Here is a 14,181-nt window from a genome sequence, read left to right as displayed (position 1 = left end):
AAACTTCCAGAAAACTGCAAAAATGCAAAACGATATTTCTTTTTCTTGTTGCTTAAGTTTTATAACAAACTGTTACTTTTGCTGGAAATCATAACATGTTCACTTTTTTACTCAGAAAGATCATGGGCAAAAATTGCTTAGATATTTTAAGGTTGATGTTGTTTAAAGATGGTAGTAGTCTGCTTTCACCCTGCCTCAGTTGGATTAACCATTAGCTTTACCCTCTATAACCAGCTAACCTGTTTAAACTAAATGAAGAAACCAAGACAGGTATCTGCTACAAGTAGTTCATTAACTTTGTGTAACCTTTTAAATTAACTTCATTTAATAGTGTTAAATGTTCCTTTTAAATAGCCTGCAGAGGCAGAGTGAAATAATGACAGTATTACTTCATGCCTCCAGTCTATCTCAGACTGCAACTCATTTGAAACTCAGGTATTCAGAGCATTTTAAAATCTGCTGAGTTCTCAAGTTCAGTTTCATTCAGTCTGTCACATTCTTTTAGATTTTCTAAACTGTACAAAACACTTGGAGGAAAGCACAAATCAAGTTCCCCTTCAGCCTCCCCAACCTTACAAAACAAGCCCCCAGCATTTTCTCATCCAAGTCCACTTACAACACTGAAAAGCCAAAACAACACTCTTCAATGCAAGTTTCATGCTGTAAAAAAAAAAGAGAGAGGCCTTCTCCCAGGTTGCCACAACCAAACAAAACCTGTCCCGTATGTGCATTCATTGCAATGCAAAGCAGACTTCCAATGCTTCAGCATCACTTAAGGTCCTACTTTCAATTACAATGTCAGGAACACTTAGAGCTGATGGGCCTATTGGAGAGGGGGAGTGGAGCCTGTGGTGAGCTTCCAGACTGCCCAAAAGGACAATTAGGGACTAAAATTTTAAAATAAAATCCTGCAAATTTTGGTATAGCTATAATGAATGCTAACCTAAAAATAGTTAAACCGCGCAATATGAATAACAGCTCTGGATATGACATAATTTCCCTTTTGGAGAAGACAGGGAGTACAGTACGACTGAATTTTATTTCTCTCCTTGCCCCTCATTTTTAGTCCAAACTCTATATTTCTGAGGGGTTTGGTGTCCTAATTGTTTACTGTAGGTAGGGGGAGCAGAAAGGAAATAACTTTGTTGTCCTTTAAAATTGTGCTTTTCAGGGACCACTGGGAAACAAAGGGCAAGAGGCATTGCATATAAATGCACCCAATGATGCAACTACTGACTCAATTACCATATTAAGTCGAACAAAAACCACGGTGCTCAGTTACTTTTTTTCAGTTTAAAATAAATGATCATAAGAAAAGAAAGAGAAATAAATGTAGTATGATTTCAGATACTAAAAATACCTGCCGTCAGACTTGTCAACAGTACTGCTATGGTATTGGTATATGATTCTGTGTTTTTCCTCTATCTACTCACAAGCACATTGCTGCACGCTTACATAACCATAACATATATAAGACTGCCAACAGTCACACAAACAAAAACTTATTAAGCAGGCCAACACCCCTTAGACAGGGCACAGAATGAGGAGAAGATGAAAGCAGACCCCGTACTGCAATCTTTGCTTTGGTTGCATCCCTACAGTGTGCTGAGGGGAGCCCAGCGCTGGACGGTGAATGTCAGCCTATTTGTTCCATTTGTATGACTTGAATGATTTGTAACATTTGATCACTAAAGCCTGTTTTATACTTTACCAAATCTCATTATCTGTCTCAAAGTAATGACACTGAGGGGTTTTGGTTGAGTCCTGAAACTGGTAAACAGACCTGGGTGTTGCACCAAAGACAAAACGGCTGCACTACAACGTCACATTTCAAGTACATTTGAAAAGTAGTACTGTTAAGCTCAGCGATTTAAAAACAAATGCATATGGAGCAGTTTACTGAAAATGAACTGATGTTGTCTCAGTTCATTAAAGTCCAATGTCGGTGTTGTATGTAACTACCTGAATTGGCTGCTTGACATTTACTCAGTGTGCCAAGCATTTTAAAGAAAGTTAAGCGGAGGTATAGAATAGTATATAAAAAAAGGTGTTTAAACAACTCGGAGTGAGTGCATTAAGAGCCAGAATGCACATATGTATCCAAGACAAGAGTTGCAAATGCTGGATTATTCTTGCTAAGGTATTCCTGAAACAGTGACAACATCAAATGCTTCTAACCAGGGTAAGGAGAAAAAGGTTTATACTGTTGTAATATATTTTCAGGTGAAAATATATTTTGTATTTCAGTTAAAAATCAATGTCCTCAAGTGCTATGGCGGGATGGAGAGTCACAGAGCACCTCATGATTCCTGATTTAATTTTCCAGCAGAACTTGGCACCTGTTCACTCTGATAATACAACCAATTAACTGCACATGATATCACCGTGCTCGATTGGCCAGCTAACTGGCCTCATATAAACCCTGCAGAGAAGCAGTGGACTGTTATCAAGAGGAAGTCACAATGATTTTAATGACCAGAAATAAACCCGTGAAATGAATTGTTCTATATTAAATCTACCAATTATAAGTGTTTAGCCTTTTTAGTGAATTAGGGAAACTTTTCAATGATATTTTATATTATTGAGATGCACTTGCATGCTTCCAGTGACAATTGATGATGCATCCACTACCTTTCAGTAAAATGTTTGAACCACTACCTGAAATAAGAACCATGGGGTGGGGCCACGGGGTTTGAGTATCCCTAAGGCAGGGGTGCCCAAAGTCGGTCCTCGAGGGCCGGCATTCTGCACATTTTAGTTCTCTCCCTGGTGGTAGTAACAACCTTTTCAGCATGTCAACATTCTTTTTAGGCCTTAACATGAGCCATCATTGGATCCAGGTGCGTTAAACCAGGAAGAGAACTAAAACATGCAGGATGCCAGCCCTCGAGGACCGACTTTGGGACAAACTGCCCTAATTCTGACTAAGTAGGATGAAAAAAATAAGATCAGGATCATTCAAACTATACAAAATAGGGAAAGAAAGGAGAGACTGGGAATATAGGAGGAGGCTGGCTGCAGATCCCGCCTTTCTGGCCGTGGGTTGGTCAGGAAAACCCAAATCCAGCGCTGTGATTGGACTGGTGTCCTCCGGACGGGTGAAACAGTCTCCCCTCATAGACACAAGAAAGTTTAGCACTGGACGCTTAAAGGCAGTAGGCGCAAAGTAGGACCAGCAGCGCGACAAGAAGTTATCGCTGTAACAAATCGGGAATATATCAGACATGTAGAAGTATCTTCAAGCTGCGGGAAACCAACCAATTCCTCCAGGCATAGCTCTGGCAATGCTTCGCCTCCTATATTTTCTGGATATCTGACTGCGGAGAACGGCTCCGAGTGGGATGTTGTAACCTCAAAAGACGCACGGGACGACACGCGCTGCGCTCCTGCTGGACTAACCTTAAACCCACGTGCCTCGGTGTCCAAGGCGACCCGCCTTACCGGAGTCTGTGGAGATAACATTATTCTCTCGGTCGGTTCTGGTGTTGGTGGTGGTGGGGTTTTTTGTCAACATGCCCGGGACAATGAGGATGATGATGGTGTCGCTCGCGCTCCTCCTGGTCTGTCCGCTCTTCTTGGCCATTGATGCGTTCGGCGACGACGAGGAGGAGATGACCTGTGACCCAATCCGGATCAGCATGTGCCACGGTCTGGGCTACAACGTCACCAAGATGCCCAACCTGGTGGGCAACGTGCTGCAGTCGGACGCCGAGCTGCAGCTGACCACGTTCACGCCGCTCATACAGTACGGCTGCTCCAGTCAGCTCAAGGTACGGGACCAAGCGTGATAATGTATTAGTGAGATAAAGCGGAGCACGGAATGGGAACCATGCTCAAACTTTGGAGCAGCCGCCCTGGCTCTTAAAAAAGCCTGGCTCCTGCTGAAAGTGTGCTATATTTGTGTGTACGCAAAGGGAAACAGTGTGGTCCCAGAGCACATGACAGGGAGCCAGACCACTTGCAATAACTGCCTGTTCTGTGAGCGGCTCAGACTGATGGTGCCAGAAATAATCAGCATGTTATAGGTTGATTCCCAGGCAGTTAAAGTAAGTGGAGGGGTCTCTTCCGCTGATTCTCTCCCTCCAATTTCTTTTTCTTCGCCAAACTGTCATGTTAATTTCGCTGAAAATGCCCCCACTGTCTGTTGACATTCTGAGTTCATCCATGCCCCACACAGCAGCAGCTGGATCTTCAGTTATATATTGTACAGTCTTCTTGTTAACAATGGTACCCTTAGTGTCCTGAGACAAATGCTGCTTGTTTGACTCATGCACCATGCAGGGAAAAAATAGTCTGGGCCCATAATGCATCTCTCAAATTGGGGAAAAATTAAGGATTGATTAAGAGATTTTTTGGATGCACAATCAGCTTGATTATCGGCTTATTAAAGCCAGATCAATGCGTTAAACCAGAAACGTTATTCCATTTTCAGTGTACAAACACATAAACAAACTTTTGATGTGCTTTTAAAAAAAAAGATGTTTACTCTTTGAAAAATCTGACAAGGGATTATCTTCTAGATCAATTGGGTTCAAACCCTCAATCAATGAATTCCAGCATGTTTTTTTATCCCTTATGTGTTACAGTTCTTAGAAGAAAAAAAAAGAGAGCCTAAAATCAGAAGCGGAACATCCAACCTCAAAAACCCCAGAATTTGGTATTGGTCATGGAAAAGGCGATCAGTTTATTTCTAATGATAAGCTTGAGCAAAATTGCCACATTTAGCACAAAAATGTATAACGCCATCTGTTCGCCGAAATTGTGAACTGTAGTTTTAAACCAGGATTTAAAAAGTGATGGGTATTGTCCATTTAGGTTGTTTGTCTTTTTGGTCACTGTAAATATTTTACAACAGCTAATTTCTTTCTCATAGGAGTAATTTTTTCAGAAAGCTGACAAGTATTGCACAGAAACAGGTGTGAGAGGGGCAGTATTTTGTTACTCTGAGCTCCATGGCTTTGGAGAAAACTGAAGTCATTATGGGCCTTCCTTTGGAATAGTATTGGTGAACAATAACTCAGTTATGAAGGAAAATTTCATACCTTGAAATCGATCAGGCTCACATGCCTGATGTATAGCAGGGTGAAAACTTTCCCTGCCTCTCTCCTGCCAAAGCAAGCACATCTAGACTTAAATATGAACCCTTTTCTCAGGTTTAGCAGTAAATTATTTGTATCTGCTGCCACGTGAAATTACCTGCAAAACGCATCTGGATCTGCTGCATTAATGCAGCGCCTCAAGATGCATGAACGAGGAGCAACTGCAGCATAAAATCAACCTGTCTGCCTCCAGTTGTAAATTGTCCTGTAAGTTTAGCTGACACACACACCCCCACGCCCTTAACTCTCCCTCTCTCTTTCACACACACACACACACACACACACACAGATGAACACAGATACCACCACCCAAAGACTGAGGAAGGGGAGGGAGAAACCGTATCGCCTAACATTTGCTCTAATGGGAGGCTTCCTGACTGGTAACCCGAGCAGCTTTTAGCATTAACGTGGCAGCACTCTGGTTACAGACGGTCTGTGGAAAACACCCAGAAAGTGTTACATTACTGTCATGTTGAGCATGCATAGCCTACTGTAGGAAGGATCTCCAAATGTCTTTAAATTTATACACCTCTCCCCACCAATTGTACACACCTTTTGCAATTGAATTGAGTCTACATGCAGAGTTGTTCACAATTATGACACATTTTATTTAAAACGAATTAGAGGAATTCAAATTCTGCTCAGCTTAAAAATTAGAAGCTATTCCAGATCACGAAACAGTAACAAATTAGGTATTTGAGTCATACTAGGATTTATATAACATATCTTGTTTTACATACTTTTACATCTGAAACACCTTCTTTTTTTTCTACATTTAGTTGTTGTTTTTTGTTGGAGGGGGAACTTACAAATAACTCTTTCCTGGCACCAAGACTTAAAAAGGTTTTTGGGAGATTTTTAATCTAAAAAAATCAGCAGCAAAATTTCATTTCACTTCATCAATTTGCCAAATACCTGAGGGTGCTTGTTGATTACCTTCAGGTTATGGGGAGCTGAGTGAAAAATTCTATAAATTTTCATTTCATGAGCATGGTCCAATTTTACACTCTGACTGGCAGGAGCTTTCACAGTAGAGGCGTGAAATCGCTTAAAATTTCTGACTTCTGAGACCCTGGAGTTACTCTTCTTTTGCATCACTATCTCCACAGTCGAATCTGGCAGCTCTGTGTCTTCATAAGCCTATCTTAAGGATCTATTTTAAAGTTGGTGTTATTAGGTGATCTTCTTTTTTTTTTTTTTCTTAAGAAGCTGCAAAAAGACTTGCCTCAAACCTCACAGCTGGGGCGGGTAGCTGTGGGTAATGGGGTTTCTTAAAAATAGAGATTCTACCAATATTAAGGGTGTTGGAATGGTGCAGAAAATTAAGGTGAAAGCAAGAAGCAAATGCAATATGATGAAAGAGCCATGTGGGAGAGCAGGGTGTTGCTATCCTCTGCTTCTTATCCAGGCAATATAAACAGACTGAGCCATGCAACATATTTTACTTGCTACCTCATGGATTAATTTAACTAACAAAGCATTGGAGCTGTTTTTTAGTGTATCTTTGTGATTTTGTCATGTTAAATCAATGTTTCTTTCTGTCATTTCTCTAGTAGAACCTTTTATAACATATTTATAAACCTCTGCTACTTGATTTTGCTGTGATTTACCAAACAAGACAATGATGTGTTTTTCTTTGTTTTGTTTTTTTTATAGAACCTTACAAACCATGCAAATAAGATGTTAAACAAATAACTATTTCTTTTTCTTTACTTCTAGTTCTTCCTTTGCTCAGTTTATGTGCCCATGTGCACAGACAAGGTTCCCATCCCCATCGGGCCGTGTAAGAGCATGTGTTTGTCCGTCAAGAGAAAATGTCTCCCTGTTCTTAATGAGTTTGGCTTCATTTGGCCTGAGGTGAGTCGCATTGTCATGAGGAAAGCATGCATATTTTTTAAGAAAAAAAAGGGGAAAAACAGGTTTTCGGGGTATAGTTAAAAATTTTCATATCTGCTATTACAGCTGACTGCTTTTTCTCTTACAACAATTTCCCATGATGAGCTTAACACCAGCCAGTTGAAACGAGCAGAAATATTGCCATCACTTTTTCCAACTGAGATTCCCAGTTTACATATCGTTCTTCTAGACTTCACATGCAGATGTTTTTCATAAGAACAAAATTTGAAAAATGTCCTCAATGTGGAGATTTCGAAAGACAAAAAAAAGTGCTACTTGGATGCATTTTGCATACTTTACTGCAAAGTTAATTGAAAAAATGTAATGGATGACATGTTCCTCACTCTACACAATAATGAAAATTTGAAGGTGAAAATGGCGAAAAGGGCTTCACATAAAAATGTCTCTTGTTGCCTAAATGTTGTAGAAGATTTTTTTTATGGCTGACAAAGTAGGTTAAATTTGGAGAACACCATTCTGACAACAAAGTTAAACTTTTGCATATTTTTCAGGGTCAAATTAAAAATAGTCGCCATCGAAGTCAGGTGACTGGAGGGTTAGAAACAAATTTTGAGAAATTATGATATAGAGTAATATAGATTAGGTTGAGGATTGATAAAAATTGGTAAACAGTGTCAGAGACAATAAAAGCTAGTAATATGGTAAAATCATGAGTTCTCATCAGTGCTCTTGTTTTTTTTTATCCTGATGTATTGTTTAAAGTTAATAATTAATTTCCTACACTGGCAATTACATTTTTAGTTGCATTTATCGATCAATTTTCAACCTAATTTTGATTACTGTTGCTTTGTAATCTGGTAACTTTGTAAAAGTGAGTGGGATAAAGTATTTTTTGTGTAATGTCTCTCCAGGTGCTTAATTGCAGCCTCTTCCCACCTTTAAATGACCACAACCACATGTGCATGGAAGGTCCAGGTGATGAAGACCCCCCTTACCAGCCGGTCCGCCATCCTCCTCATCAGGAGGAATGTCAGGCCCTCGGATCGGCACCTGAGCAGTATATTTGGCTCAAACAAACCGAAACCTGTACCCTCCAGTGTGGCTATGAGAGCGGCCTTTACCGACGGGGTGCCAAAGTCTTCACAGATGCCTGGATGGCGGTGTGGGCCGTTCTGTGCTTCTTGTCGACCACTCTGACAGTCTTGACCTTTCTCCTGGACTCGCAGCGTTTCTCCTATCCCGAGAGGCCAATCATCTTTCTTTCAATGTGCTGCAATCTGTACAGTGTTGCTTACCTGGTGAGTAATGGAATAAAGGCATCATTGTTCAAGTCGAGATGACTCAGAGAACTTTCTGTTTCCGTTATTAAGTTAACTCCATTTCCTTGGTACATCTGACTTTTTCTGCCTCCTTAGGTACGACTGACTCTTGGAAGACAGCGAGTTTCCTGTGACTTGGACGCCACTGACGTTCCGATTCTGGTCCAGGAAGGATTAAAGAGCACCGGCTGTGCCATAGTCTTCCTTCTCCTCTATTTCTTTGGCATGGCGTCCTCACTGTGGTTAGTTCAAACACTCTCTTCTCCTTCTGTTCGTCCCAGTTTCCCCATTGTCATCAGCTGCTGTGAATGGCTCTCGTGGTGGAACAATTGGAACACGAGACTTGCATCCTGTTTTCCTTAAAAAAATCAAACTATCCTGTCTCATAACCTCTGCACTAGTTGGATTCATTTCCACACACACCCACACGCACCCCCACACACGCAGAGTTGGGGTAGCCTTGGTAAAACCACCACTTTTCAAGTGCATGCTGCCCTGAAGCTGCAGTGGAAACCCACACTGCTGTCACAGCTATTTTCCTTCCCTCGCACTCAGTTCTTGTTTTCCTGTTTTTTATTTGCCATTTGGAAACGGCAGCAGGCCAGAAACTCCAATCTCCAGAGCTACGATCCCTTCACGCTGTTATATAACTGGCGAGTGGCTTCTTTTGTGACTTAATTACCACTAAAACGGCACATGGCCAGTTGATTTGTTATGAGAATGTTACACAAGGGATAAAGTTTTGAGTCGCTCCTGAAACAAATGACGCTTATCTATCACAAATACAAAAGCACCAATGAAATTTATTGCGGCGTTCCAATTTATTATTAGCATCATTTGAAGTAATTCCTCTAAATCCTCCTACCCTGAATGGTATGTGTGAGAAAGTAGATGCCATAAAACAGGGATTTAATATTTTAAAACAAAGGCATTTTAAACTGTTTCTGTACATTGATTACAATTAGCCGATCGTTACTAACCTTCCTAACTTTAAGTGGTGTCTCTGTGTGCATTCGTTTGAGAATGTAGACTTATTTCTAAAAGACTGCCATTGCTTCCAAACCCAGCATGTTGCATAGTAAACAGAGACTGAAAGCAAAAATTAAATAAAGCACAAAATAGTTGTAATACTTGAAGTCTCCTTGGCAGCTGCTGCAGGCTTTCAGGTCAAATATCACAAATTTCCCAAGACAAAAATGAATTTGTGCCACTTTTTTATACCCAATAAGGTTGCTTACAAATAATCTGTTAGACAACAAACACCTCAGTAACATCTGCCACAATAAAGAGTGTTGCTGTCAGCTCTTAAATGGTTGGTTGGCTGATCTGAAATAAATTAGTTTTTTGAGTCTCCAACCAACTGGCTACCAGCTGGGGTTGGTTAACCTAAAAATAGGACGATTCCAGTCATGATCCACTAATAAAAACATAATTTGCTTTATTTCTTTCTGCCAGAAGCGCTCATTTCTGGGACACATCTGTCTCTCCTTGTGCTTCCTGTACAAGGAACAACTGCCGATAACACAAAGTGTCTGTAAAAGTAAACATGACATTAAAATTGGATAAACTCTAAAATCCTGCATGTGAACCAAAGAAGGGCCACTATAAATTTGCAGAAGGAATTGTTTGCCTCAGTTGTGACTTTTATGAGCGTTTACACAAGGCACTTACAGTTTCCCTTACTCTGTCCTCCCCGCTTTCTTCCAGGTGGGTGATCCTAACCCTCACCTGGTTTTTGGCTGCTGGACTGAAGTGGGGTCATGAAGCAATTGAAATGCACAGTTCATACTTCCACATAGCAGCCTGGGCCATCCCAGCTGTTAAAACCATCGTTATCCTTATAATGCGACTGGTAGATGCTGATGACCTTACTGGGCTGTGCTATGTTGGTAACCAGCAGCAAGAGGCTCTCACAGGCTTTGTGGTTGCACCATTAGCAACATACCTTCTCATAGGTAGGTACAGGGTTGGAAAAGAAATTATTTATAAACTAATTTCATCACTTTACTGTAGCTGTTCTCTTTATTTCTCTGTTCTTTTATGCATGTCTTCTTGTTGCCCCACAGGCACTCTGTTCATCTGCGCAGGCCTGGTGGCTCTCTTCAAGATCCGCTCTAATCTGCAAAAGGATGGAGCTAAAACAGATAAACTGGAGCGTCTAATGGTGAAGATCGGAGTGTTCTCTGTTCTTTACACTGTTCCAGCATCCACAGTCATCGGATGTTATCTTTACCAGCTGTCTAACTGGGAGGAGTTCAAGACAAGCCCCCGGGACTCATATGTGGCGTCGGAGATGCTTCGGATCTTCATGTCGCTGCTCGTGGGCATCACATCAGGGATGTGGATTTGGTCGGCGAAGACTCTCCACACCTGGCAGCGCTGTTCTGCCCGACTGCTGAGGGACAGCCGGGCAAGCCGAGGCGGCAAGAGGGCGCCGGTTGAAAGCTGGATCAAACCGGGAAAAGGCAACGAGACAGTGGTGTGACAAGATGCAGAGAAAATGGACGGGAAATAAGTTTTGCGTTGTTTTTTTTCCTCGTAAAGAAACTTGCTCTGCCAAATGAAGGACAAAGAGAGTCAGCAACCTGGTTAGAAATGGGACAGAGGATTGTAGCCAGACTTTCTCAGAGAAGCCACTGGATGTAATGCCATTGCATGAACTCCCTGCCTCCAATAGGAGCTATGAAGGAGAAAATAGGAAGACTGAATCATACATGTTGTTGCAAGAGTAGCCTCTCTACCTCTCATTAGATTTCTGTTGCATTGAGAGGTGGGAAAAGGCAAAAAATGAATCAAAAAATCAAGAAGACATGCTGAAAAGGCAGAAAAGACGCACATAAGCAATGATTCTACATTTCTGTCTCTATTTCTTAAGTGATCAGCAGAAGAGACCTACCCTGCTGAATACAGTAAAGCCGTGTACTATTGTGACTTTTAAAGGGCTTTTAAATTTTACACTGACACTGGAGCAGATTTACAGATATTTGGCTTCCCAGAAATATCTGATGTCACCTTGGCAATGTTAATGTTGCAGGTTTATCAACATTAAAATACCAGATCAACTGTAGAAAATACCCAAAATACTGCCTTAAATCTACAATTTGTTTACAGACAAAAAGTCTGCATTTCTGTCAGGTTAGGATTTTTTTTTATCAGATACTGGTGCAGGTGGATTTTATTGCTTTGGATTTGTGGGAACCAGACTCGATGCTGTAATTATTGCACTATAAATGTGTGAAATGTGAAGACAAAAGTAGAAAGTATGAGAGCAAACCATTAAAATTCAGTTATGTCTACAAAGCCATTGTTTTAAAGCTAGATGAGGTGTTATAAGCAGTTATCATCTTACTTTCAGTGGGTATTTCTTAGTCTCCTCATTCTGTATAAATTTAGATTAGATGGTTCCTGAGGCTGAAGCTATCGGCTAATCTGGATGAGATCAGTAAAGTCCCAATCTATAATCTAAAAGCAAATCTAACCTCAAAAGCATGACAGTGGTTTATGTGAAATCAAGTTATGAACCTTTACACCATTGTCACTTCATGCTGCTTTAAATGTTCCATTCTCAGTATGTTTGCTATAGGAAGGTCATTGGTTCCAACTTTAGTAATGCTATAAATATTCCTATATTTTAATTTAAATATCCCCCTGAAAATGTGATGATGGTTTGAAGGTTTATAAATTAGCATAAACTGCATTTTTTTTTTTTGAGGCAAGAGCATGCTTTGGTTCAACAGACTAGTTGTAAACATAAGCCTTCTGGAAAAACTAATCTAAATTTATTCTAAATAAGAGAGAGAGAGCTATTACTTATAAAATAACAGACCTTGCTTCTAAATTTGCTTTCTACTAGGGTGTTGATGGAAAGTAAAAGCAAATGGTGCAAAGGGTCAGAAAATTTCCACCAATGCATCAGAATCAGGACAAACATAATTTGTAACTAAGTATCTATTTTGACTTTCTTTATCAGGCGTAAATTGCAGAGAAATGCGCCTTTGTGCGTCACTTTGGCAGTCTGTGAGAAACTCAGCCAGTGTCCAATGATGTTTAGTCTTCCTGCAAACCCTGCACTCTATATGCTCTTGGGTCACCATACAATTCAGGAAATTTAATTATTAACCCTGCCCTTTTCCAAACATTGGAACCCAGGAAGGTTTTAAAGCAAGAAATTATGGGACAATCAGCTGCCAAAACACACATTAGGCAACAGCAATATCAGTCAGAGAGTACGCTCTTCTTCATGAACTTAGATAGTTGTACTTGATACTTAAGTTGGGACTGGATCAGAGCAAAGTGTGCTCATCAGATGCTAAAACATCTTGGAGAACTTGGAGATCCGAGTACTAAAGGCCATCTACTGCAAGACTACAATGCCAAAGTATCTTTGAAACTGTTCTTACAGATACATCATTCAAGATTCAAGAAACGCAATAGCCCTCCTCTTCAGTAACAATAAGCTTTTAATAAATGTTTGTTTGTACAGAGACAGCACACTGCAACTGGTTCTATAAGAATAAATATCTCCCCCCTGGTGCTGTTATTGGTCGCCTTCCCACATGACCTCACTTGATACGTCTCAGCTCACGTCCTCAGACAATCAGAGTTCCTTTCTGGAACACAGTCTTGTATATTTCAAAATGTCATGGATGATGTAGAGAAAATTTTCAGGTTTCAGGTTGTTTCTCTTTTACCATTTTCACTATTTTTGTCTTTTCTGTATATTGTAGCTGAAGCCAATCTAGTCTTTTAGTTACGATACTCTGAAACTGACCCTCTTTATCTGCCTAATTGTCTATCTAGCAATGCTGTATACATTCATTCTTGTCACGTCATGTCATTTTCAAGCAGTTGTGTTTAAAACAAAAAAAAAATTTTGATAACCAGACAGTGCCTCACACAGCCTGTCCAATAGGAACCAGGCATTTCTTGGCTGCATGTTTCCTCAAAGATGTTTTTAGGATCAGTCGTTGTGGTGAAACAGACACCGTTTACACAAACCTGCTTCATCAGACCAGCATACCTCGGTACACTTATTGAATTTCCAAAGTCAAACATTACTTTCACTTAAAGTGAATTAAATTAACCTGTGACCACCTCCCCTCTGAGCTAATGTAGTTTCCCTTTTAAACCATCTAAATTTTTGACAGCACTCCCCCCTCCTCCTATTCTTATGACCACTCTGAGCTTAAGGTGACTTTTCTAAACAGTCACTGAATGTGCCTTAATCCCCCCTGCAGTGAATGTTTGTGCAGGACTTAAACCACTGGCAGTGCCGATTTGTAAATTCTTTTAGAAACCCAGTTGTGAATCGCCAGCGAGCTCGATTAGCCAGCTCAGATAATAACCTTTAAGGTTTATAATGCTCCCTGTTGTGTTGAACACTCGTGTTCTTTGCAATGTCATCAATGTATTATAAAATGCTAATTTATCCTTGTAAAAATAATGTGACAAATTTTAAAGACTTGTTTATTTAAAAACCACTTTTGTATCAGAAGAAGATGAATAAAAGTTTTTTTTGGTTTCTAAGTGGCCTGTGCTTTACATCTGCAAGTTGGGGTATGTGTTCGTGTTTAATCCTAATTTCTCAAACCGATTAATTCTTGAACATTTGATTTTGTGTTTACCCTGGTATAGAAAATGTAAAGACATGACCTGAGATCTCCGAGCCTCCTAAAAGCCACATTGTGACACTTTTGCACAAAAATTAATGTAGTGAAAGGATTTATGTTCTCATATTCGATGGACTTTGTCCACTTTTTGGGTTGGACAATGCTGCCACCTCTTGTCTCAGAAGACAAATTAAGTTTTGATGCTTCATCATGAAGCAATTTTCACTCTCCCAAACCTATCAGTAAAACCACTAAAAGTTTTACATTTTTTTCTTTGGAAATAATATACTGGACCAA

The 14,181-nt window shown here is 40.2% G+C and overlaps 1 protein-coding gene across 1 annotated transcript; it reads left to right on the top strand.

Annotated features, from left to right (window-relative positions):
- Window positions 1-3,127: 3,127 nt before the first annotated feature.
- fzd4 (frizzled class receptor 4) lies at window positions 3,128-13,820 on the top strand. The gene is made up of 6 exons (XM_005803382.3): window positions 3,128-3,770; window positions 6,819-6,956; window positions 7,868-8,254; window positions 8,372-8,517; window positions 9,983-10,230; window positions 10,342-13,820. The coding sequence occupies exons 1-6, from the start codon at window positions 3,513-3,515 to the stop codon at window positions 10,758-10,760; spliced, it is 1,596 nt and encodes a 531-aa protein (XP_005803439.2). The 5' UTR covers window positions 3,128-3,512; the 3' UTR covers window positions 10,761-13,820.
- Window positions 13,821-14,181: the final 361 nt, after the last annotated feature.

The sequence above is a fragment of the Xiphophorus maculatus genome, chromosome 18, assembly GCF_002775205.1.
Source record: "Xiphophorus maculatus strain JP 163 A chromosome 18, X_maculatus-5.0-male, whole genome shotgun sequence".
Taxonomy (NCBI): Eukaryota; Metazoa; Chordata; class Actinopteri; order Cyprinodontiformes; family Poeciliidae; genus Xiphophorus; species Xiphophorus maculatus.
Note: the sequence above shows the minus strand (reverse complement) of the source record. Positions and strands in the feature narration are given on the sequence as shown.